The following is a 27,215-nucleotide window of genomic DNA, read 5'->3' as shown; positions in this document are numbered from 1 at the left end:
TGAATAGATTTCAGATGCGGTATACTGCCCTTTTTCCCATAACAATCCTTCTTAAGGAATTTATTATTTGAATTTTAAAACTCATTTTATTTATATGGAGTAATACGTAAAATTCTAGTAAATTATTAAAATCTCAAATTTTTCTGAAACGTAGATATCATATTCTTTATCTGTATACAATGCCATAGTAGAGTATCATAAACTGGAATATAACTTTTATTCAAATAAATAACAAGATGAGACAACACTAATGGAATTTAATTAATTTTTGCACAGAGGGAATTATTTGATGATTTCTTTTGTTATAGAAGTCAAATTTAATACATTTTTAGGGACGACTGTGAGGTTCAACCATAAGTCATTATAATTAACGGCTACGGAGTGTCATACAATTAAAACAAATTATTTACTCTCTTAATACTTAAAATACTGGTTTTAATCATATGATTCTGCGTAGCCATTAATTAATGTTCTATAGTCAATAAACAAAAAATCAAAATTGACAAAATCGACAAAGGACTGTAAGATATGTGGACATTAAAATTGTATCAGTGAATCATCTAAGCGAGATGTGTCTTGATCGTCAAGATAAATACTTATTTATGGAACAATAAACCATAACAAAACTAAATGCGCCAAAAATATGCATGACGAAAAACTGAACACGTTCATACGTCCTAGAGTTTTCGGAATGCATATTAATTAACGATGCGACAACGAAAACATTCGAGACACGCAAACGAAACTGCTCGAATCACCACAGAAGCTACCCGAATTTTCTAGATCTGCTCGCTTTCACTATATATGCGCCCGTTTCGAGCTCCTCTCGTCATTACAGTTCAAACAAGAGAGCGTGGCACAAGCAAAAGCGAGAAAGCGCGAAAGCAAGCAAATTCAAAAATTGGAGTGCAACTCAATAGTTTAGTGACAGACTAAAGTAATTGTGAATACAGTGAATTATTCAAAACTAAAAAGTGACAAATATTAGTGACATAAACGTGAAAATGTCTGCAATCGGAATCGATTTGGGAACAACCTACTCCTGCGTGGGAGTGTTCCAGCATGGAAAAGTGGAAATCATTGCCAACGACCAGGGAAACCGAACCACCCCCAGCTATGTGGCGTTTTCCGACACGGAACGGTTGATCGGCGATGCGGCTAAAAACCAGGTGGCACTCAATCCAAAGAACACAGTTTTCGACGCCAAACGACTGATTGGACGCCGGTTCGACGACCCGAAAATCCAGGCCGACATCAAACACTGGCCCTTCACGGTGTTCAACGATGCTGGCAAACCGAAAATCGAAGTCGAGTTCAAGGGTGAGAGGAAACGGTTTGCTCCGGAAGAAATCAGTTCCATGGTTTTGGTCAAGATGAGGGAAACGGCCGAAGCTTACTTGGGACAAAATGTCAAAAATGCAGTCATCACAGTTCCTGCGTATTTCAACGATTCCCAGCGACAAGCCACAAAGGACGCTGGGGCAATTGCCGGACTCAATGTGATGCGAATTATCAATGAACCAACGGCAGCGGCATTGGCTTATGGACTGGACAAGAATCTCAAAGGCGAGCGAAATGTCCTAATTTTCGATCTGGGTGGTGGTACATTCGACGTATCTATTCTGACCATCGACGAGGGCTCTTTATTCGAGGTGCGAGCCACAGCAGGTGATACTCATCTGGGAGGAGAGGACTTCGATAATCGATTGGTATCACACTTTGTCGAAGAATTCAAACGCAAGTTCAAGAAAGATATTTCATCGAATGCTCGAGCTCTGCGTCGCTTGAGAACGGCATGTGAACGAGCCAAGCGAACTTTGTCATCCAGTACTGAAGCCACAATCGAAATCGACGCTCTGATCGATGGAATCGATTACTACACAAAAATATCTCGTGCTCGATTCGAGGAACTGTGTTCGGATCTTTTCCGTTCGACACTTCAACCAGTTGAGAAAGCTTTGTCTGATGCCAAGATGGACAAAAGCACGATCCACGACATCGTTCTGGTTGGTGGATCAACTCGCATTCCAAAAGTCCAATCACTGCTGCAGAACTTCTTCTGTGGAAAATCGTTGAACCTGTCCATCAACCCAGACGAGGCTGTGGCATATGGTGCTGCAGTGCAAGCAGCCATTCTTAACGGAGATAAGGACCAGAAGATCCAAGATGTGCTGCTTGTGGATGTGGCTCCACTTTCACTGGGAATCGAAACAGCCGGAGGAGTTATGACAAAATTGATCGAACGCAACAGCCGAATCCCATGCAAGCAAACGAAAATATTCTCAACTTATGCCGATAATCAGCCAGGAGTTTCAATTCAAGTATTTGAGGGAGAACGTGCCATGACCCGGGACAACAACCGATTGGGACAGTTTGACCTCTCGGGAATTCCGCCAGCACCGAGAGGGGTTCCCCAAATTGAAGTCACGTTCGATATGGACGCCAACGGCATTCTGAATGTTTCGGCCAAGGAGAAAAGCACCGGCAAGGAAAAGAACATCACCATCAAGAACGACAAGGGCCGACTTAGTCAGTCTGATATCGATCGAATGGTTTCCGATGCGGAGAAATTCCGGGAAGAGGACGAGAAACAGCGGGAACGCATTTCGGCTAGGAACCAGTTGGAAGGCTACTGCTTCCAGTTGAAACAATCGCTTGAATCCACTGGCGATAAGCTGAGTGAATCGGACAAGAACACAGTGAAGGACAAGTGCGACGAGACAATCCGATGGCTGGACGGAAATACGATGGCCGAGAAGGAGGAATATGAACATAAGATGAAGGAGTTGAGCCAGGTTTGCAGTCCGATCATGACTCGATTGCATCAAAGTGGAACCGGAACAGGAGCATCCAGCTGTGGGCAACAAGCAGGAGGATTTGGTGGCCGATCGGGACCCACCGTCGAAGAAGTTGACTAAAACACCAAATAGAGTCACCAAAATTAGAAAACTAGATTTATCGTTCTTCAGTTTTATGTAGAACATTAAAGTGCGACTGAAAAAATTGAATAGTTTTAATTATGATAATTTTGAAAATATATGTTGCTATCACTATTATAACTTTATTTGTACTATTCAATGTAAAAATTAACATTCCGAAATTCATGTTTTATCACACCCGTGTTGAGCAAATGTGCCTCTAAATGGAAGTAAGCTTTAGTTCATTGGCAATCAAACATAACCAATTTCTCGATCAGTCTGATAGCGTGAGGTCAAAGTGGTCACATATTTCGTGTAATTCAGTCTTATGTAGGATCCTGGAAGTAATCTACTCGGCCCTGGAGGCAGCTAGCTTGGTGATGGTTTTATTTAATTATCTGACATCATAATTAGAGCAAATATGAATTCAATTTTATTTTAAATTAAATTTTGTATTAAAATTTAGATCATCGGTATTGAATGTTTATTCGGGAAATTCAAATTTGCGAAGTGTTCTGAATTACCGATTGTCATTAAATTCATTACATGTTTCCAATCACTGTAAAAATCAACAACGATCAATTTTAATTTTTATTCTATAACACTCAGCCAAGAAAACTAGTGATAATCATACGAATGTCTTATGTTTTTTTGCTATAAGAATTACGTATAAAATTTGTACGATTTTCTTATGAACTGTGTGTTATTTGACCAAGAATGATTTTTATAAGTTTGTCTTATGAAAATATAAAGATTTGTCGATGATGGAATTCATAAGAGAATCTTATAAACATCAATCATTCTTGCATATGAGGGTCATATAATGTTATCTACACGGTTTTTGTATATGCTGTGCATTCTTATAAAGCATTAGAGTAGACAAATGCAAAAAATCCAAAACTCATTGTACAACATGATATTTTATTTTTCTCTAAATAATTATTACATTCTACCGTCTAAGACGAGTTAAGTAACTCCATTTAATTCCACCAATTATTTCGATATCTTTGCACATACGTATTTCGACCACAACTGTGTGGTCGTCTTCAGTGTCTCGTACTTGACTCGACTTTCGTCGTCGAGTCGAGTCAAGTACGAGACACTGAAGACGACCACACAGTTGTGGTCGAAATACGTATCTGCAAAGATATCGAAATAATTGGTGGAATTAAATAGAGTTACTTAATTCGTCTTAGACGGTTGAATACATTCCACTAAAAAGAGCTTAAAATATTTTTTCTGAATCACATTCTCTTAATTCATTCGATTTATGTTTCGTCGAGATGCATCGCACCAAGTAGGAGACTCGAGAATAGTCTCATTGTCGGTATTCCTCTCATTAATTCGCTTCTTGCGTCAACAAAGTTCTGAAAAGTATGAAATATTATTTTAAAAGTGAATATAAACGCCTAACATTTACTTACATTTCTGATCCAAACAACCAACTGCTATCGAAAGCGATATTTAAAAAAATCCCAGTTGATGAACGATAAAACGCTGTTTACAAGCGCGAATGTCGATAAATATGTCGAGAATAAATCTGCGATGAGAATTAGTTCGTCCACAACATACTCTGCCATGTTAACTTCTCATTTCATAAGATTTGTCTTATGAGTTTTTCACATCAGAAGTAGTGATGAAAATCATAAGACAACTCTTATCTTTTATTTTATCTATATATCACTCCCATGAACTTTATAAGATACAAGAATGAGTTTCATGAAGAATAAGTCATTATCATAAGAAGCTCTATGAAAATGAAATTCGCTAATTTTTTCATGCTTCATAAGATTAGGCTTATGATGTTTAAGAGATAGTTTAGTTGAGTGAAGAAGTAAAAGTAGTTTTTGATTTCATATTGCTATTTGTTGCTGTTGATATACTTCCAAAACATATTTATTCAAAAATATCTTGGTTTATGCAATCGTAGTTGCCATAGAAATCTAGTAGGCCGATGGAGTACATCCTCATTGTTCATCATTCAATTGTTCACTTTCCTTAGCAAAATGCAATCAGCTTGAACGTTTTATTCAATAGCAGAAGTAGAACACAACATTTGCTGATCCTTAGAATCGCGCATTGGTGACCCAACGTATCCATTTACGTTGCAGTCTTTTCAAAGTTTTGGTGCAAAATCGTCAAACTTATGAGACTACTAGCGAAAGACACCCAGCTTTGCCCGGGTGTTGCAAATGTCACAATGAACTACTTGCAGCCCCGCACTCTAGATCAATTTCCGTGCGTTTGTTTTGTTTTCCTCAACTACTGACCCAAAATTGTATTCAGATGATTTTTCACAGTTCCCCGTTAAATTCACCAACTTTTTTGTAGATACAAACCTTGCGGATCCCAAAACGAATCGATTAGAGGAAAAATCTTACAAATCGGTCAACCCGTTCGCGAGTTAAATCGTCAGGAAGGAAATCTCAACTCAGTTTTATTATATAGAGAAGATAATTGTCCAACACATGAGTTGGATAAAATTGAAAGACATTCAGCTATCTGATATCTGATTCTGATTCGGCAGGTATTTCTGTCCGTTGTCTTATTCCAATCATTTGATTAACTTCTTTGATATAATTCCTTTACTTCCTAACCTTTTTGCCTTTCACGTATTTTTAACTTACGTTTGGGTACGGTTGAGTTTTAGCAAAACAGCGCTGAATACACTTTGCAGGAGGATCAGTAGAAAATACTAAAAAATGGTAACACAATATCTGGAAAGGAGCGTTCTACATATGTAGCTCTGGTCATAGCCAACAAGTTTCAATGTCACGCTGCTGATGGCAATCGACCACCAGTTAAGAATTGCGTACTTAGTTGGTAGTGTGGTTTGGGTACTTTTGACCATCTGACATTACCCAGAACAAGAGGGTTCGACCAGCGGAGTCTGTGGGGCTTGACGGTGGACTCTGTTGTACTTCAATAAAAAAAAAGCAGCATGTATCCGCATTGCGGATTCCGGAAGCTGGCCCCTGCAAAGCGACCGTGTGCCACTGCAAGGCCTAGCCAAGACTTCAATGCTCCGATGAAATGACTTGTAAGAGATTATGGTTCCGGAGTAATAAGCAGAATTCTGTGCCAATAACGACATGATGGATCGCCCTTTCCCATCGACTAATACATAAAGGGTCATGTGGGTCTCCCACGATGGACATACGGAAGATCAAACTTACCACATCTGCATTGCCTAATAATGGGCACGGTACTTTCTTCATGGGCTGGAAAATGGTGGGTTAACATCGAGGATGGAGCGCCCAACAGAGCTCTGGTCCCCACAAGTTCCTATCTCACGCTTCCACGGGTCGTCCGATGACATAAGACCGCCAGCTAAGGGTTGTGTACTTAGCTGGTAGTGCAGCCTGGGCACTGCTGTCCTTCTGACATCAGCTAGAGTGAGAAGGTACGCCTCGAGCGTCTGTTCACCAGGAGGTGCGGCTCAAATTGCGTCTGCCTGGTACCCAACGGCTGATTGACAAAATGCTGTATCGCGTCAGCTATACCTAAGGCGGCAGCCCCATCAGCTCGATGTAGGTATCGCGACCCCGGTAAGGTAGCTTACTGAAGCCTTCCAAATACCACGAAAAATGGAGATAGAAGAAAAAGAGAACGTTATTTTTGGCAACCGACCCGGCAACGAAATAAGGACTATGATTGGAAACTCGGTACCTGGAATGTCAGGAACCTAAATGAACCTGGGCGAGTGAGCCTTCTGGTTCACGAACTGCAGAAGGTTGGAGTGAACGTGGACGCTATTCAAGAAGTCCGATGGCCCAGATCCGAAGAACGTGAATTCCGAGCCGTGGACCCCTATCACAGCGGCGGCGGAAAAGCAAAGCATGGAGTTGGTTTCGTAGTGATGGGCCATCAGATGAAGCGAGTGATGCGGTGGGAACCCATTAGCGAACGAATCTGTGTGTTGAGGATACGGGGCAAATTCTTCAATTATAGCCTAATCAACGTTTACGCACCGACCAACGATGAATCCGACGATGTGAAGGACACGTTTTATGGATGTCTTGATAAAGCCTATGGAGAGTGCCCAAAGCATGACGTGAAAATTGTTATCGGAGACGCTAATGCTCAGGTCGGTAGAGAGGACTTTTTCCGTCCCATAATCGGTAGGGAGAGCCTTCACTCCGCTACCAATGACAACGGCCTACGGCTAGTAAATTTTGCTGCTGCCAGAGGGATGGCCAACAGTAGCACCTACGTTGCACGAAAGAACATCCGAAAGCACACCTTGAGACACCCAAATGGTGAAACTTGCAACCAGATAGACCATGTTCTGGTGGATGGGCGCAATTTCTCGGATGTTATCGATGTGCGGACATTCAGAGGTCCGAACATTGACTCTGATCATTACCTCGTTGTCAGTAAAATTCGATCACGGTAGTCAACTGTATCAAACGAAAGACCACAGCGAACGATGTGTAACAATATCCAGCAAATGTAGACGGAAGGAGTATCGGGTGAGTACCGCCAGAAGCTCGACGAACGTGTAGAGTAATTAGCACCGGTTAGAAAAGAAAAAAAACTTGAGTATGTATTATACTTAAATCTTATTAAATTGTTTAGAGCGTGTATCAACAGTCAAAATTTAAGTTGAGTGGTCGTGCGTGCCTGGGTGTTTGTCAGGCAGTCTTGTATTATAATAGAAGTGTTGATGAGCGGAGCGTAGTTTCAGTCGCTCACTTTACATAAATTCGGCTGGGACATTGTTACAGCCGAATTTACGACAATGTCGCGGTCGGTAGGGACTAAAACGTTCCCATTTTTTGTGCTTTCGGAGTGTTTCGGCCACGTATTGGTTCCTCGATGACTTTTGAGGAGCGTTTGCTATTGCAATCGCATCATCGTAATTACGGTTTGGATTGAGGTATGTTTTTGCATTTTTTTCCGATGTCTGGGAGAGTCATTGTGGCGCAAAAAAGTAAAAACAAAAAACTGTTGTACGAGAAAGGCAAAAAAAGTCACAGAAAAGTACCCAAAAAGTCTATGTTCTGCTTGAGTAATTTCGTTGAAATAACTAATTGCATCATTTATTTGGTTTAGTTGGGTTGAAAATAAACAAAATTAAAAATGTAGAGGCAAAGTATCCACTAGCATATTTTGAAATTTGACAAACCTAAGTCGATCCGCGTACAGTGGCGAAAAAAAAAAGTTCTTGTTCGCCAGGTTCTACTTTCTACTCCAGCGTGATAGAGAACAAAACGGTAAACAACAGTATTATAAGGTAAAGGTATTTTATGAGACGTTTTGCAGCACTCCTGATTTATTTTCGTTAGATTATTCGAAAGATTTTGAAATCCTTTACAATTAAAGGGTTTATTACCTTTTTGTGGATTTTGAATTTTCTATGTAAAAACACTGCGGGGCCATAGGAAAAAGGCAAAATGTCGTGATAAATGTTGCATTAACTGCATGTTCCCCATTATATGGAATTCAATCCTTTAGAAATGGATGAGGATGCTTTAGAGATCCTTTAAACTTTTAGTCCCAAACGCGCCTTCAAACGGAAGTTATTACGATTATTGGACCTATTTCGATGATAACAAGCATCGCGTTAAGAACAGAATAAAAGAAGGATCTAAGGATATACAATTTTGGATTTCTTGCTGGTTTTGTGCTTTGGGTGATTGATATTAGCTATAATTGTATGTTAATGGTATATAACGTTACTATTTTTTTTGAAGGACGATTTATTAGCTGTATTTAGCGTTTGCAGTACAAAGCGGGATGATTTTCTGTTCAAGATATTTGATGACCATAAATCAAAAATTCTAATTTAAGCTTACATTTCGATTACAAAGAAAATGCTTATCGAAGAAGACAATTTTACTAAACCATCTATCGGATTTCAGGATTGGTTTTTTGGTTGAATACACCATCGGACGTAGTTGGGTTGGTTGGTTGTATATGCCATCGATGGCTTGATATGCGATCGGATTTATAGTTTTGTCATGGTTATGGATAAAGTTTTGATGCTTGAAAACATTCCTGGTAAGCTCAATCCATGATGGCTTAGATAAATTAGCTTGTTGGGTCAAGAAAATCCAACTCTGGAGTGATGCCATTGGCTGGATGCCATCGGACCTAGTTGGGTCAAGAAAATCCAACTCTGGAGTGAGTTGGTCGGTGGCTGGATATGCCATCGGACCTAGTTGGGTCAAGAAAATCCAACTCTGTGGTGGGTTGGTCGGTGGCTGGTTATGCCATTGGACCTAGTTGGGTCAAGAAAATCCAACTCTGGAGCGAGTTGGTCGGTGGCTGAATATGCCATCGGACCTAGTTGGGTTAAGAAAATCCAACTCTGGAGTGAGTTTTTCGGTGGCTGAATATGTCATCGGACCTAGTTGGGTCTAGTAAATCCAACTCTGGAGTGAGTTGGTCGGTGGCTGGATATGCCATCGGACCAAGAAAATCCAACTCTGGAGTGAGTTGGTCGGTGGCTGGATATGCCATCGTACCTAGTTGGATTAAGAAAATCCAACTCTGGAGTGAGTTGGTCGGTGGCTGGATATGGCATCGGACCTAATTGGGTCAAGAAAATCCAACACTGGAGTGAGTTGGTCGATGGCTGAATATACCATCGGACCTAGTTGAGTCAAGAAAACCGAACTCTGGAGTGAGTTGGTCGGTGGCTGGATATGCCATCGGACCTAGTTGGGTCAAGTAAATCCAACTCTGGAGTGAGTTGGTCGGTGGCTGGATATGCCATCGGACCTAGTTTGGTCAAGAAAATCCAACTCTGGAGTGAGCCATCAACCCATAATGGCATAACGAAATCAGCTTTTGCTGCAGATCAAGAGGTAGAATATGTAAAGTGAACCATGCTTTGGCGATTTTATACATTTTCTGGTTTTAATGCTTGCATGTTTTCTTGAGCCTGGTAAGCCCAACCCATAATAATATAACGAAATCAGCTTCTGCTGCAGATCAAGAGGTAGAATATGTGAAGTGAACCATGCTTTGGGGATTTTATACATTTTCTGGTTTTGATGCTTGCATGTTTTTTTGAGCCTGGTAAGCTCAACCCATAATGGCATAACGAAATCAGCTTTTGCTGCAGATCAAGAGGTAGAATATGTAAAGTGAACCGTGCTTTGGCGATTTTATACATTTTCTGGTTTTAATGCTTGCATGTTTTCTTGAGCCTGGTAAGCTCAACCCATAATAATATAACGAAATCAGCTTTTGCTGCAGATCAAGAGGTAGAATATGTGAAATGAACCGTGCTTTGGCGATTTTATACATTTTCTGGTTTTGATGCTTGCATGTTTTCTTGAGCCTGGGAAGCTCAACCCATAATGGCATTACGAAATCAGCTTTTGCTGCAGATCAAGAGGTAGAATATGTAAAGTGAACCGTGCTTTGGGGATTTTATACATTTTCTGGTTTTGATGATTGCATGTTTTCTTGAGCCTGGTAAGCTCAACCCATAATGGCATTACGAAATCAGCTTTTGCTGCAGATCAAGAGGTAGAATATGTAAAGTGAACCGTGCTTTGACGATTTTATACATTTTCTGGTTTTGATGCTTGCATGTTTTCTTGAGCCTGGTAAGCTCAACCCATAATAATATAACGAAATCAGCTTCTGCTGCAGATCAAGAGGTAGAATATGTGAAGTGAACCGTGCTTTGGCGATTTTATACATTTTTTGATTTTGATGCTTGCATGTTTTCTTGAGCCTGGGAAGCTCAACCCATAATGGCATTACGAAATAAGCTTTTGCTGCAGATCAAGAGGTAGAATATGTAAAGTGAACCGTGCTTTGGGGATTTTATACATTTTCTGGTTTTGATGCTTGCATGTTTTCTTGAGCCTGGTAAGCTCAACCCATAATGGCATTACGAAATCAGCTGTTGCTGCAGATCAAGAGGTAGAATATGTAAAGTGAACCGTGCTTTGACGATTTTATACATTTTCTGGTTTTGATGCTTGCATGTTTTCTTGAGCCTGGTAAGCTCAACCCATTATAACATAACGAAATCAGCTTTTGCTGCAGATCAAGAGGTAGAATATGTGAAGTGAACCATGCTTTGACGATATTATACCTGGTAAGGTCAACCCATAATGGCATAACGAAATCAGATTTTGCTGCAGATCAAGAGGTAGAATATGTAAAGTGAACCGTGTTTTGGCGATTTTATACCTGGTAAGCTCAATCCATAATGGCATAACGAAATCAGCTTTTGCTGCAGATCAAGAGGTAGAATATGTAAAGTGAACTGTGTTTTGGCGATTTTATACATTTTCTGGTTTTGATGCTTGCATGTTTTCTTGAGCCTGGTAAGCTCAACCCATAATGGCATAACGAAATCAACTTTTGCTGCAGATCAAGAGGTAGAATATGTAAAGTGAACCGTGCTTTGGCGATTTTATACATTTTCTGGTTTTGATGCTTGCATGTTTTCTTGAGCCTGGTAAGCTCAACCCATAATGGCATAACGAAATCAGCTTTTGCTGCAGATCAAGAGGTAGAATATGTGAAGTGAACCGTGCTTTGGCGATTTTAAACATTTTCTGGTTTTGATGCTTGCATGTTTTCTTGAGCCTGGTAAGCTCAACCCATAATGGCATAACGAAATCAGCTTTTGCTGCAGATCAAGAGGTAGAATATGTAAAGTGAACCTTGCTTTGGCGATTTTATACATTTTCTGGTTTTGATGCTTGCATGTTTTCTTGAGCCTGGTAAGCTCAACCCATAATGGCATAACGAAATCAGCTTTTGCTGCAGATCAAGAGGTAGAATATGTAAAGTGAACCGTGTTTTGGCGATTTTATACCTGGTAAGGTCAACCCATAATGGCATAACGAAATCAGATTTTGCTGCAGATCAAGAGGTAGAATATGTAAAGTGAACCTTGCTTTGGCGATTTTATACATTTTCTGGTTTTGATGCTTGCATGTTTTCTTGAGCCTGGTAAGCTCAACCCATAATGGCATAACGAAATCAACTTTTGCTGCAGATCAAGAGGTAGAATATGTGAAGTGAACCGTGCTTTGACGATTTTAAACATTTTCTGGTTTTGATGCTTGCATGTTTTCTTGAGCCTGGTAAGCTCAACCCATAATGGCATAACGAAATCAGCTTTTGCTGCAGATCAAGAGGTAGAATATGTAAAGTGAACCTTGCTTTGGCGATTTTATACATTTTCTGGTTTTGATGCTTGCATGTTTTCTTGAGCCTGGTAAGCTCAACCCATAATGGCATAACGAAATCAGCTTTTGCTGCAGATCAAGAGGTAGAATATGTAAAGTGAACTGTGTTTTGGCGATTTTATACATTTTCTGGTTTTGATGCTTGCATGTTTTCTTGAGCCTGGTAAGCTCAACCCATAATGGCATAACGAAATCAACTTTTGCTGCAGATCAAGAGGTAGAATATGTAAAGTGAACCGTGCTTTGGCGATTTTATACATTTTCTGGTTTTGATGCTTGCATGTTTTCTTGAGCCTGGTAAGCTCAACCCATAATGGCATAACGAAATCAACTTTTGCTGCAGATCAAGAGGTAGAATATGTGAAGTGAACCGTGCTTTGACGATTTTAAACATTTTCTGGTTTTGATGCTTGCATGTTTTCTTGAGCCTGGTAAGCTCAACCCATAATGGCATAACAAAATCAACTTTTGCTTCAGATCAAGAGGTAGAATATGTAAAGTGAGCCTTGCTTTGACGATTTTATACATTTTCTGGTTTTGATGCTTGCATGTTTTCTTGAGCCTGGTAAGCTCAACCTATAATGGCATAACGAAATCAGCTTTTGCTGCAGATCAAGAGGTAGAATATGTAAAGTGAACCGTGCTTTGACGATTTTATACATTTTCTGGTTTTGATGCTTGCATGTTTTCTTGAGCTTGGTAAGCTCAACCCATAATGGCATAACGAAATCAGCTTTTGCTGCAGATCAAGAGGTAGAATATGTAAAGTGAACCGTGCTTTGACGATTTTATACATTTTCTGGTTTTGATGCTTGCATGTTTTCTTGAGCCTGGTAAGCTCAACCCATAATGGCATAACGAAATCAGCTTTTGCTGCAGATCAAGAGGTAGAATATGTAAAGTGAACCGTGCTTTGACGGTTTTATACATTTTCTGGTTTTGATGCTTGCATGTTTTCTTGAGCCTGGTAAGCTCAACCCATAATGGCATAACAAAATCAACTTTTGCTGTAGATCGAGAGGTAGAATGTGTAAAGTGAACCGTGCTTTGGCAATTTTTAAAACATTTTCTGTCTTTGATTCTTGAATGATTTTTTGGGCCTGGTAAGCTTTTGCTAAAAATCGGGAGTTGTTATTTATCGAATGATAAACTCTGGAGATTTTTGCGTAGAGTAGGGGAGAAGGAGAATGTAGAGTAATTAGCACCGGTTAGAAAAGAAAAAAAACTTGAGTATGTATTATACTTAAATCTTATTAAATTGTTTAGAGCGTGTATCAACAGTCAAAATTTAAGTTGAGTGGTCGTGCGTGCCTGGGTGTTTGTCAGTCAGTCTTGTAATAGAAGTGTTGATGAGCGGAGCGTAGTTTCAGTCGCTCACTTTACATAAATTCGGCTGGGACATTGTTACAGCCGAATTTACGACAGAACGGATAAGTGCAATCAACGTTAGCGACAACATCAACGATCTATGGGAGTCGATCCATGGAGCGCTGAGCACAACAGCACGAGAAGTGGTAGGCACTGCACAGAGGCGATCCAGGACAGGTTGGTTCGATGTGGAGTGTCAGAGAGTCACAGACGAGGAAAACGTTGCCAGAAGCCGGATGTTGGTGTCGTGTACTCGATCGTATAGATATCGGTACAATGAAGCAAGAGCAGCCGAAAAACGTACCCACCGCAGCTAGAAGAAAGAATATTAAGAACAAGTGATTAGCGAGGCGCAGGGAAAAATGGAGCAGACCGACATGCGGAATAGTGGAATTGACGGTGCATCGGTGAACAGAATAAATATTAGCGAATATGGACAAGCTGTGGAATCACCTACACTAGATGAGGTTGAAAAAGCTGTTAAAGAGCTGAAAAACAATAAGGCTGCGGGGAAAGACCAGCTCCCAGCTGAACTTTCAAACATGGCAGTGAGCAGCTTTAAGAAGTTCTGCACCATATTATGTCGAGAATATGTGAAGACGAGGAAATGCCTGCTAGCTGGTTGGACGGCCTCATTTGCTCTCTCTCTTAAAGAAAGGGCACAGACTGGAGTGCGCCAATTACCGAGGAATAACTCTCCTTAATTCTGCGTAGAAAATTATGTCCCGTATTTTGTTCAACAGATTGAGACCGCTTGAAAAGTCTTTTGTCGCGAATACCAAGCAGGTTTTCATGAAGGCCGATCAACGACGGATCAAATGTTTACCCTGGGACAAATCCTTGATAAATTCCGGGAGTACAACTTGCAGACACATAATCTGTTTATTGATTTCAAGGCAGCGTACGATTCAGTGAAACGGAATGAATTATGGCAAATTATGCTTGAACATGGTTTTCCGGCGAAACTGATATGGCTGATTCGTATAAAGTTGGACGGATCGAAATCAAGGGTTGCGGATGAAATATCGACGTCATTTGTTACCTTAGACGGATTAAAGCAGGGTGATGCATGCTCTCAAATCTACTGTTCAATATAGCGCTCGAGGAAGCGATTAGGTGTGCTGGTGTGCAAAGAACCGGTACCATTATCACAAGATCGCATATGCTCCTGGGATTTGCGGACGATATCGATCTTATCGGGATTGATCGCCCTGCCGTGGAAGAGGCTTTTGTGCCTTTTAAGAGGGAGACAGCGAGGAATGGACTCACGATTAATACCAGTCAACGAAGTACATGATCGCTGACAATCAACGTGGGTTCATTAGTGGTGGTGGTAGCGAAATGGTGCTGGATGGTGAAAAATTTGAAGTGGTAGAAGTATTTGTGTATCTTGGAACATTAGTGACGTACGATAATGATGTTACCCGAGAGGTGAAAAGGCGTATTGCAGCTGCAAATAGGGCTTATTACAGACTTCGTAACCAGCTTAAGTCTCGTAGCCTGCAAAAGAAAACAAAACTCGCGCTGTATACTACTCTGATTATTCCCGTGGCTTTATACAGCCATGAAACGTGGACGCTGAATGAGGCTGATCGGAGGGCTATTTGAGCGTAAGGTGCTACGGACAATACTCGGCGGTAAACAGGAGAATGGTATCTGGCGGCGTCGCATGAATCACGAACTGTACCAGGTGTATAGAGGGCTGGATATTATTAAGCTTATACAACACGGCAGCCTACGGTGGGCTGGTCACGTTGTTCGTATGCCGGAAAAACGTCAAACGAAGATAATGTTTAGTAGAGAACCCGGAAGAAGCCGCAGGCTTCGAGGAAGGCCGCGTACACGATGGCTTTTTGCAGTTGGAGAGGACTTGAGGGCGCTCAATGTTCAGGGCGACTGGCAATTGGCCCAGGATTGAGTCCAGTGGAGAAGGATACTCCATTCGGCGTAGGTCCATTGAAGAGCTGTAGCCCATCAAGTATCAAGTAAGTACTTTCTTCATGTTCGGAATGGACGCAGCGCTAATATCGAATCTTAGCATCATCTTAGAATTGGCGAGATCCGACCACTGATTACTCGGGTTCAACGGTGGAAGTACAGGTTTGTAGGGCGATTCATCATACGTCGCGTCGACTAGAAGATCCAGCTGTGGAGAGATCCTTTGTCGAAAAACTTGGAACTCAGACTGCAGATGTGCGGGTTGAGGATCAAAGACCGGATCTTCAACAGCTGGCCAAGCAGGCATGTCCAAACACCGCACCGCACCGGGAACGATTTTTAAACACACCACCAAATGCATTAAACTTACCACTCTAGTGCGGTGCCTGACGAATGAGTAAGCACCTCGACGAGTGCAACACCGCTATCGGTGTCTGTTTTTAACCATCAGCACCGTGTTAGGACGTTTAGCCTAGCACCGAAGCCGGGAACTCCCGATTGTACAAAGCACCGAGCCGAGTTTTACCGATTATAGATCGCCCTCGACTTGGTTTCTTATCCGGTATTTCCATACTCTAGGCGCACTATGCGGCCTCTTTTGCTAGGTAATGGTTCTGTAAGCGAGAAAGTTATCTTTTGATCCTTGCTTTAGTGTTTCGCGAGTTACGGGTTGTTTTGTATAAAAAGCCGTTAATCTTTTACGAGGGTGGATAAAAGGACTTCTTCATTCAGAAAAATGGGGCTTGGCCAGAATGTTTAGGTGGAAAGGAAGGGAAACTTGAATGTAGGCCTTGTGTAGGAACATTTCAAAAACTTAATAAATTGTTTTACATTATAAAATGAATGACATATATCCATTGTAGTTTATTACATAGTTGTATGCTATTTGAGCGTAAAGATTCGGTAAACAATAAGTTGTACTATTGATTGTTACAAAAATGATCAACAGCGTTGTCTAGGAAATAAGAGAGTTTTCAACAGTAAGCATAAGCTAAATTAGCTCAAATATTCTCATGTTTATTAATGCTTTTATAAATCATTTGTTTGGCCTACGTGTTTTTCCAAAATGATCCATAAATAGTTTTGAAGCCACAATGTTTCATTAGTAGTTTTGTCAATAATCTTACGGAAGCTCACGGCTCATGGAAACAAATCATACCGTATTCAAAACATGTGTTCTGAATTGTTGTGATTCCATCACACAGATTCCAAGGATTATCTGTTCCGCATATCTAAATTTACCTGAGTCGATGATTACTCATGGAGGGTTGACTGACATTTAATTAATAATAGTTTCTTCATAACATTTATCGATTATTTTTGTGTTTTGTCTTTCTCGTAAACACGTTCAATAGAATTAATATATGAAATATTCTTCTTCTTCTTCTTCAATGGCTCTACATTCCAACTGGAACTTGGCCTGCTTTTCAACTTAGTATTCTATTAGCATTTCCTCAGCTATTAATCGAAAGCTTTTCTATGCCCACCATTGCATGAGTATGTATCTTGTGCGGCAAGTACAATGGTTACACTATGCCCTGGGTGTCGAGAATGTTTCCAACCCGAAAACATTCTAGATCGGACCGAGAATCGAACTCGCCATCTCCGGATTGGCAATCCTACGCCTTTGCTAGCAAGGCTACTGGAGACTAGATATGAGATCTATCCCATGTTTATTAGATGGGTGTTTGATTGTGTGTTCGTATGAGACGCGTGTTGATCGGGCGGGTCGTGAAATGTCCGAAAAGATAGCTGAACTATTATTCATTGCAATCGATCAATTCAAAATATATCAACATTCTCTATTTCAAATGAAATTTATTTCTCTCTTTAGATCTCGATTTTCATTGGACCTCTGCGATTTCCGAAACTACCTCAAAAGATGGTTAAGTTCTCGACCTAGGAGCCAGCCTAGGGCCGAAAGCCTCTTCAATAAAGATATAAAAAAGTTCTCGAAAAATCTATTGAAGTTCTTACTGAAATTATTTTTTAGAAACCCAATAAGGCAAAGACAAAGGTGCTGTTTAAACGAGATGGCGCCACAACATTTAAAGTAAAATGAAATTCCTTGTATGGACAAATCATCCGTTCTCATCAACTACGCATCGCATCAACATGAAAGCTAGGTCAGAAAGCAACAAATATTGACGTAAACTACGTCTAAGGGGAAGACTCAGATACAGGGTGCAAAACCGAAATTTCCAAATTCGAGACCGTCACGAAATTAGGATAGATTTCAAACGCTAATAGCGTCTTTATCTTTCGATGGATTTTCGACATTTGCTTATCAATCGATTCAGAAACTCTCCAGCAATTTGCCAATTCTATTGATACTATTGATTGTCAACGTTTAACTATTGAAAATGTTATTTCTTTCCAAACCGGGTGAAAAATTCAATTCCGTTCATAAATCCCCAACACGGACATCAGATTGCAGTAAGGTACGGGCCTTTTGATACACTGCTTCGTTTTCCCTGTGTATAAAAAGCCCCGTGTTTCGCGTGCGCGCGTCATTTTCATTCTGGATGTCACGGCGAGCAGACCAGGGCGTCCAGAAGCGGTCCCAGTGACAACGGCTGTCTCAGCGGTGGTGGTGCGGATGAAATTTTTTCGGTCGGTGGTGGTGGCGGTCGTGGCAGCAGCAGCACATCATTTACATCCGTGTCCCATCTTCGGCGGATCTGGCAATCGACGGCGTTCGTTGAGCCGAATCATCGGATGGCGGTCGCGCAGCCCAGTGGCTGCTGTTAATAAGGCACATAAGTGGCAATTAATCGGTTCTTTTCAGGACCATCATTATATTTGGAAGGAAGGTTAAGTTGAAATAATTTTCCTAAAGTGCAACCGTTAGGAACTGGAAAATTCTTCGGTGAGATTTTCTAGCGTAATTCGGAGTTATATGATTTTAGTGATTGAGAATGTTGATATTAGACGAACTTTCTTCATAGAACAAAGCATAATTGTTTGGCATCGGTAGCGGAATCATAGCATTAGTGCCGGTCCGAGCATAGGCTGTCATCGGAAGATTGCTACAGCAATTTATTCACTAATGTGGCGTTTGCAACGATTTGGATGTTGTCGGCACAACGTGAAATTTTCCCGCGAGACTTTTTTGACTAATTTTGTATTTTTCCTGTTGATGATTGAAAAAGAAATCGGTTCCGAGATGAACTTTATTCAAATCGCAACCCTAACGTCGGTAGTTGAATCCCAAGCAAGTATCGGAAAGAGACCATGCAAACAATTGATTCGCATTATGACTGAAGAAAATTGTATGGCTTGTATGGCAGTATTGATGTTTGCTACAGATTTTTTCACGTAAACTTCGTCTAAGGGGAAGACTCAGATACAGGGTTTAAAATGGAAATTTCCAAATTCGAGACTGTCACAAAAATTAGGATTTCAAACGCAAACAGCGTCTTTATCTTTCGATGGATTTTCGACATTTGCTTATCAATCGATTCGGAAACCCTTCAGCAATTTGCCAATTCTATTGATACTATTGATTATCATTAATGCTTAATTTTTTTCTACAACAAATATGATTTTGAAAAAGTATCACCGGCGCGTGCTTACTCACAATCTACATGCTGATACATTTACAGTTACATCAAACAACTGAAAACCGAAATACACCACTCCAAAATTACGAGGTGACAATGTTAGAAAGAGACAAAAGATAGGAAAAATAACACAGTGTGTAGTGCCTCCCCGAGTCACCTTAAGGGAAGATCCTTTAATTACGTAACGCAAAAATTGGGCATTTCAACCCCCCCTCCTACCCCCCTATATCACACTTTTTGTATGAAGCATCTGAAAATTATGTATGGGTCGGCACACTTCGCCCAACCTTCCTACCCCTCTAAGCGTTACGTAATTTGTGGACGCTCCCAAGAGCCACTTTCATTGATGGTAGCCGATCGTTAGTACTTCATATCAAATATCATATCATATCATAGCATATCAAAGAATATTGTGGCCAAATTCCATAAAATTTGGTCAACAAAAACCCCCCTGACAATAATAGAACAAAACCTGCCAAAGCCGTCATTCCCCCTATTTCAGACAAGAAAATTCAATCTGAGCGCTGCTAATGTTGATGACGACGACCGCGCGACCCACACCATCGCCGGGAATAAAATTTCCGGTAGGAGCTCCGCCGATGCCGAACCACTGGTAGTGGTATCACTACCACGGTCTGCTCTCCGCGACATCTCGAACGAAATGGCTCGCGCGCGCGGAAGGGCTGCTTTCTTTTAATCAATAAAGTTGAACCTGTAGCCACGCCCCTTTGGGGGGTGTGTGATGGTTACACAATATTTGCAGTCATACCGGACAACATACCGGGCAGCAGGGACCATGTCCAAGGGCTTGACGACCCCTCCCCAGCCGTCTGTGAGTCAGGGGGTTCTGCCTAGGAGGTGGTGGGGTTAACAGGGGGCGCTGTTAATTCCCTCCCAAAAACCACATATCCGCAAGCAAACCTTATCAAGCGACCGTGTGCCGCTTAAAGCATACAAGCCCCTAACCCCGAATCCCAAGGTGTCAGGCGACCCGTGCCGAAGGGATGAATGGCCTGGGGGGTGAAACAATTAGCCAGGTCGTTAACGGAGCCTGTGGAGGTTCCACAGAGTGAGGGCTGCTTCGGCGGCAAGCGGGTGGCAGTGGGTGGTACCCACACACCCCAAGTGGTGCACATGTGGTGCAAGCGAATGGGAGTTGGGGGTATTACTCGTAATACCCCCACAGAATGAGGGACCGAGTGTATGGGTGAGCACACAAGTAAGTCTCGCATGGTACGCATGGTCGGTAGTGTTAGAATGACTGAAGTCTGGTGAGGCCTGGCAGGAGTGTCAGGGGCAGATACCTCTGCGGCACCTCAGAAGTAGGGGACACGAAAGTCTCGCTGCGTCTGGCAGGAGTGTCGGGGGGTTGATGCTTCTGCGGCACCTCAGAAATCGGAGACATGTAAGGTAGTGGTGTGACCCCGTCCCAGGATGGGGAGACCACCACATTGGCTGAGGACTACCTGGGCTTCGAAACGTCAATGGGTGGGTGCTACCGGCATAGTACCTTACGGAGTCCTATTGACAGTGTCAAAGCCCGGGTAGGTGAGTGTTAGGCACGCTTGACGTGCCGGGTGTTCCACGCCCAAACGATGCACAGGAGGTGCACAGAGTGGATAAAAATGGGAGATGGGGGTATTACAACCCCCACTGAGTGAGTGACTGAATGTCAAAGAGAGTGGTGCACAAGTGGTGCAAGCGATTGGGACTGAATGTATGAGCGAGCACACAAGTTAGACTCGCATGGTACGTATGGTCAGAGTGGCTGCTTAGGCAGTAGTGTGATCCGGCTGTCAGGGACGGAATGAGTGAAGTCTCGCTAGGCCTGGCAGGAGTGTCGGGGGCAGATACCTCTGCGGCACCTCAGAAGTAGGGGACACGAAAGTCTCGCTATGACTGGCAGGAGTGTCGGGGGTTGATGCCTCTGCGGCATCTCAGAAATAGGAGACATGAAAGGGTCTGCCTCGTAGCTGAGGTAGGAGCGGCATAGGAGCCACCAACCTAGGGTCGCCTCCGGCTTGGTAGACAAGTGGTGCCACCCTGTTTGCAGGACAGGGTGAACACCACACTGAGTGAGGACTGTCTATGTTGTGAGATGGCGGCATGGGGTACCCCTGCAGGGTACTTATAAATTGGTCCTTGCAGTCATTCAAGCGGCATAGGCAGGTGAGTGTTGGGGCACATGTGGTGCCAGTGTGTCTTGTGCAAATGTGTTGCATGGGGAGTGTCGAAGAGTTGAGGCGCATACGTGCACTTGTGTACGTCATGGAGGGGGCGCAATGCCCAATAGTCATCCCCCGAAGTATTGCTTAATTGCGGGCCGGGGGAATGACTGGAGAGGAAGGAGTTGGTTTTAGTGGGTCGGGAGTGGTGATCCCATCCCCACACTACCTGGGTTCGCCTCCCCAGGTGTCTGTTTGCAGATTTCCATTACCTTCGTTAAAAAAAAAAAAAAAAAAAAAAAAAAAAAAAAAAAAATACCGGACAACAAAGAGGCGGGACTAATGAGCCATCTTTATTGATTATAAGAAAACTGCTCTCCGGCGCGCGCGAGGTATTTCATTTGAAATGTCGTGGAGAGCGGTTCCAGCATCGGCGGAGTTGCTGAGAGAATTAACCGGTTCTTCTCAGGGCCACCATTCTATACAAAGGAAGAGGCAAGGCGAATATTATTCAAAGAGCAAATTAGCCACTTGGCGACGCCATAATTTTGCCGTCCGTAGCAGAATCACGATTGCGCCCCGGGGGGAGATTCTATATAATATGAATTCGTATGAATGGCATCAGTGGCAGCCAAGTGAAAAATGTCGGAAGTGAATCACAAGCGTGCGTCGGAGGGAGTTGCTGGAGTAAATATATTCATATGAATGGTAAATTGGTAATGTGATCGCATTTTGACGTGAACTACGGGGGAGACTCTGATACAGGGTATAAGATGAAAATTTCAAAATTGGGGACCGTCACGTAGTCATGTAAGATTTTAAAAGATAATCTTTATCTTTTGATGGATTTTTGAGATTTATATATCAAATGAATTGGAAACTCTCCACCAATTTGCAAATGTTATTGAAATTTTTGATTATCAACGTTAAACTAGTGGAAATTTTAATTCCTTCCAAACCCAGTAAAAATTCAGACCCAATCAATAATCCTGCAACCCCAACACGGACATGAGGTTGTTATAAGTTACGGTCCTTTTCGCCCATCGCTCCATTTTTCTGTGCATAAAAGACTCGTGTCTCATACGCGCACGTCATTTTCGTTCGAGCATTCTCAGAGAGCGGACACGATACTTCATTTGTAGCCTTGAGGCAGCATTGGAGGCGATTGTCGGGCGGAGACAAAGGCATCCCACAGCGATAGGCGGCAGTCAACGATGGTGGAGCGACGGTCGGGACGGCAGCCTCACTGGAGTGAAAATTTTGCCCGCTTGCGGTCCAAGCGACAACGGCTGCCGCGTTGATGTTGGTCGCGTCGTCAATGGTGGAGCTGCGGTAATTGCTGATAGTGAATGGAGTAATTTAAAGTAAATCAATTCTTTGGATTACCATCATTACCGTGGAAAAATGTTGTTAAGCTGAGAGGATTTTCCAAAGTGCAACAACTTGTGACCAGCACACTCTTGGCGTTCAGTAAAATCTTCTATCAAGATTCTGAATTTGGTTATGTGCTGTCAGTGATTTCCAATGCGTACCATTGAGAAAAATAACAATATAAAATTGGTCAACTGGAGACAAACTTCGGTTAGTTACGCTTACGCAGAACTTCGGTTAGTTAGGAAATTTAAATGGAAGGATGATATCAGTAGCAGTCAGCTAAAATTTTCATTTTTGCTGTTAGGGATTGGAATTGCACATTATCGAAGGTTAATCGGTTCTTTTTAGAACCAAAATTTTATACAAAAGAATATTAACCGAAACTAATTTTATTCACAGTGCAAATTATTATTTGCAATAGAAATACCCAAATTAAATTAAGCTCACTCAGAATATTTTTCGAAAAATAAGAAAAAACAACAATGAAATTGAATTTTTTTCAAGTGAAACCCCTAACAAATTAAACAAACAAAACTAAACTTCTCATATTATATAAAACTCGAGAATTAAAAAATTTTGACTTAATTACATGAATATATCAGCTACTTTCAAAATGTAAATTTTTAATTGTCGTATCCAACAAATTTTATGTTTTGAATATTGCTCGACACCAGTGTTGTCTCAAAAGTAATCAAAAGAACAATTTTGTAATATTCATGAATTATGGGTCTTGCCAGGTTCTTCATTTCACCAAACGGTTTTACGTAGTTTACGTCGGGCGGTCGTGTCTTGTACACAACCCTTATGATTTTTTTTAGATTTTTTGTATCCACGACTTGTTTTACAGTTCCAAACAATAAAAGAGATTTCATTGTACCTCCATACTAAATTCTAGCTGTATACTTTCAATTTCTTCAAGACTGTTCTCCACCTCGTGTGTGTGGAAGGAACATTGAAAGCTTACGATATCGAACAGCAGATGTCACTAGTGTATATGCAATATTACATTGATACAAACACGCAGCAACACCACCTGTCGCCTGATAATGGAAATATTGCATTTATACCATCAGGTGTAGTCGCTATTGTTAAAATGTTTTGGAAGGGCCTCAAGCGGAATTTTTGCTAGAATGCAACTGACGACCTCCTATTAAACTTCAATATTAACATCAATCAAATTAGTATAGAAAATCTTTGGTTTCCGAAATCTGAAATTGTAATACTTCATCAGAGTTTTCTGCAGCTCAGTGGTAAGGCTCGGAGCTACACATCAGACCATACTGAAAGTTGTTGGATTGAATTCCAGTTTGGCATCTACATTTACTTATACTGAAGATGTCGGAGCATTTGTACACTGCCGATGATCGCGTATTTGTTACATTTGCATTTTGATAATAACTAAAAAGCTGTCGATTTTCGACTACAACTTGTATGAATCAACGAAACATTTCTATTCAAATTCCATACTCCCGAGAATTTTGATTACATATTACAGGGCTAAATAAGTTATGGCTCTCTAAAATAATGTGTACATTCCCGGCCAAAAGTTTGGGTTCACCCTCGAAAAATATAGGCAAAAGTGTTTGATCGTATTTTCGCCGTCTTACATCCGATTTCGGGTATTGTTAGCTCGATGCAAAGAATATGAGTAGATCTTGCACCGTAGGTATTTCAAACTAACAATTTTCAATTTGTTATTTACTAAAATATTATATTAAAATACTCATTTTTCTTATATTTATGCTGTTAAAATATGTTAATTTTTCTCAAAATTGAGCCCACGGCGGAAAAACTTTGTTTTATTTTTAAAAATCAAAATGTTTACTCAAGTGTATAGTATGCATCGGCCAAAAGATTGGGTTCACCCACTATATGATGAACCGGTTATAAGTTTGGGTTCCCTCCCTAATATGCGATTTAATTCAATTGTAGCCGAATATTGTCTGAAGTACAGTTCTTGATGTTTTGTTTGGAAATTCACTTTCTTCAATGTATATTTTGCCTGGAAATATACTGAAAAAAGGGCGATGCTATAGAATGTAAAGACTTGGAGTCAAATTCACCAGAACAATATTTAAAACTTTGTTTAACCATAATTGAATGCAACAAAGAACAAAGTTGGTTGCTTGAACTAGAAAATCTAGCTTGAAATGAAAAAAATACAGATTAATCCACCTAGCGGCAATTTCTCGTACTTCACGATGTATTGAAAAAATCACATAAGAAAGGTCAAAAAAGTACTTTAGGGGAATAGATCGCAATTTTTCTATCATTTCACATGTTTTTGCATTAATTACTATGTATTGTCATCATTCTAGGGAAAAACAATGATGTTTCAATAATTCCAAAATTTTCAATAGCAGTAAATCGGGTAATGCTAAGTTCCAAAAAGTGTTTTTGCAAAATTTGTACACATACACTCATACATACGCATACAGACATTACATCACGGAGAAAAATATATAGTAACTTCAACCAAAATGTGGGCTATTTCAAACTAATCTTTAGTTTGAAGTATGCCCAAAGAAGAAAATAGTTTGAATTAACCATCGACGTTGGTTGAAACAAACTAAAAAAATATGTAGCCAATTTGCCACTTTGACAACTGAATCAAACAATCATTTGTTTGAAACAACCAAAATCTTAGTTTGTATTTTTGACAGCCGTATAATCGACTAATGATGTTGGTTGTTTCAAACTAAGAAATTTAGATTGGAATAACAAAACATTGATTTGATTCAAACAAATTTATAGCTTGAAACGAATATTAATTGTGCCTTGATTATTCAGGCGGCTAGTTCTTTCTTGGTAATTTAATATTTTTTGAATCTTGATGTTTTTATTTTATGTTTCATGTTTATTTCTATTTTTATATATTACAAGGGTCTAATTCTACCAAATGGATATATTACTTCGGACGACATTATTGACTCCTGTCTCGACTGGGTGATGACCTGCTGCCTGGAAGTGCAGTTTACGCTCGCTTGAGGCATTGTTTGATTTTTGTATGATCTGTAAACTATGTATATAGTTATTCAATGGCACAGAAATAACGAAAATGCTCACACAAAGAACTAAAGCATGACTTATTTACTACCCACCTTGGTATGAAGCAATCTCCATCGGTGTTCGAGTTTCGCCAAAACCATTTTGAGCTTAATGTGTACATAAACCGGATGGTTTGTTGCCAATCCTGAAATATTCCAAACTTGGAATAAGCGGAAATATGAAAAAAAAATCAGTTTCTTACCTGACAGATTTGCGGATGAATCACTAATTAAAAAGCTGTAACATCCAGCCTCGGGCTGCAGAACTCACTAATCAAGAAATAAATAAAATAAACTAATTACGAGAGCCTCTTGAAACTATAGAGTTCCAAAGATGTGAGGCATACAAACTACTATTTTAGTTTGTTTTAAAGTTTATGTATGTTGTTTCAAACAACCATATGGCTGTTCACACGTGAAATCAAATCCACGAGAGCAGCCCATATGTTGTTTGAAACAACCTAACATTTTATTTGCAATAATAATAATAATTGTTTAAAACAAGTAAATATCGCTTTAAAATAACTAAATTTTATAGTTTATTAAAAGCTAAAAAAGCTGGTTGATATAACCAAAACTATGAATTAGTATCAACAAATTTTTAGTTTAAAACAACCATACTCTTTGGTTTGAATTTCAACCAACGACATGGTTGTTTCAAACTAAAAGCCTTTTTCTCCGTGATCGATTCGTTGAGCTGAGTTGATCGGTATATAACACTTTGGGTCTACGGGCCTTCTATCAAAAGTTTATTTTTGGAGTAATCCTATAGCCTTTCGGTACAACTTTGTTGTACGAGAAAGGCAAAAATCATTTTATCAAAAACTTAGTGCTAAGCTACTGTTATGTAGGGGAACTGTTCCGTTTTCCATCTCACTGAATATTCATCTCATCGCAAAACAAAGAAATACAGCACCTCGTCCCAGAAACAAACCAAATTTCTTTTCATTGCTTCGTTTTTGATAGGATGAACATGGGAGCTATCAGATGGAGTGCCAAACCGTTCCCCTATTATGGAAATTGCAAATAAGATAGAGATTCATTATTGCCGGAAATAAGATAAATTTAATAATAAAAGGAAAATTTCCTAAAACTGATGTACAATACACTGGATTTTGTTTTTACACGATTTATATTTTCTCAATTTTGCACTCATCCTAAATGTTTAACGCATATCAATTATCATGTGATTTTTCTTTGATTTATCCTGGATTTTTTGAAACATGTTGTGAAGAGTTTGGTGGTAAATTGAAGTCACACGATCATAAACACGAGGGAAAAAAACGTGTAAAAACAAAATCCTGTGTACATATATCTTTCTCACTGAAACACCTCTGCATCTACCAATAAAAGCGATTTGCATAGTATGCATATTATATGTTACTGTCTAATTTACTGCAATGGGTTAACAAACAACAGACGTGATTTTTAACAATACAAAGTGTTGGTTAGGAAAACTTTGTTTGAACTAACCATAACCTTTTGTTTAATTAGTTAAACAAACATTATGAATTTCGAACAACAAACATGCAGCTCAAAATAACTAAATTTCAATTTCAACCATCAGAATGGTTGCTTTACTACATATATCGTTGCCTTCTATGCGTGCTTCCACTATATGTTCAATAGGCGAATCAGGTCTTTCAAAATTCATCAAAACCCACGCATAGCCGTA

The 27,215-nt window shown here is 40.5% G+C and overlaps 1 protein-coding gene across 1 annotated transcript; it reads left to right on the top strand.

Moving 5' to 3' along the window:
- The first annotated feature begins 821 nt into the window (after positions 1–821).
- Positions 822–3,059, top strand: LOC134226459 (heat shock protein 70 A1-like). Its single transcript, XM_062707244.1, has one exon. It carries the CDS (start codon positions 1,005–1,007, stop codon positions 2,916–2,918), a length of 1,914 nt encoding a protein of 637 aa, XP_062563228.1. The 5' UTR covers positions 822–1,004; the 3' UTR covers positions 2,919–3,059.
- Positions 3,060–27,215: the final 24,156 nt, after the last annotated feature.

The sequence above is a fragment of the Armigeres subalbatus genome, chromosome 1 (genome assembly GCF_024139115.2).
Source record: "Armigeres subalbatus isolate Guangzhou_Male chromosome 1, GZ_Asu_2, whole genome shotgun sequence".
Lineage (NCBI taxonomy): Eukaryota > Metazoa > Arthropoda > Insecta > Diptera > Culicidae > Armigeres > Armigeres subalbatus.
Note: the sequence above shows the minus strand (reverse complement) of the source record. Positions and strands in the feature narration are given on the sequence as shown.

What these genes read in the sequence shown, in the direction of transcription:
- LOC134226459 (XM_062707244.1), top strand. Translation starts at nt 1,005, where the DNA reads ATGTCTGCAATCGGAATCGATTTGGGAACAACCTACTCCTGCGTGGGA.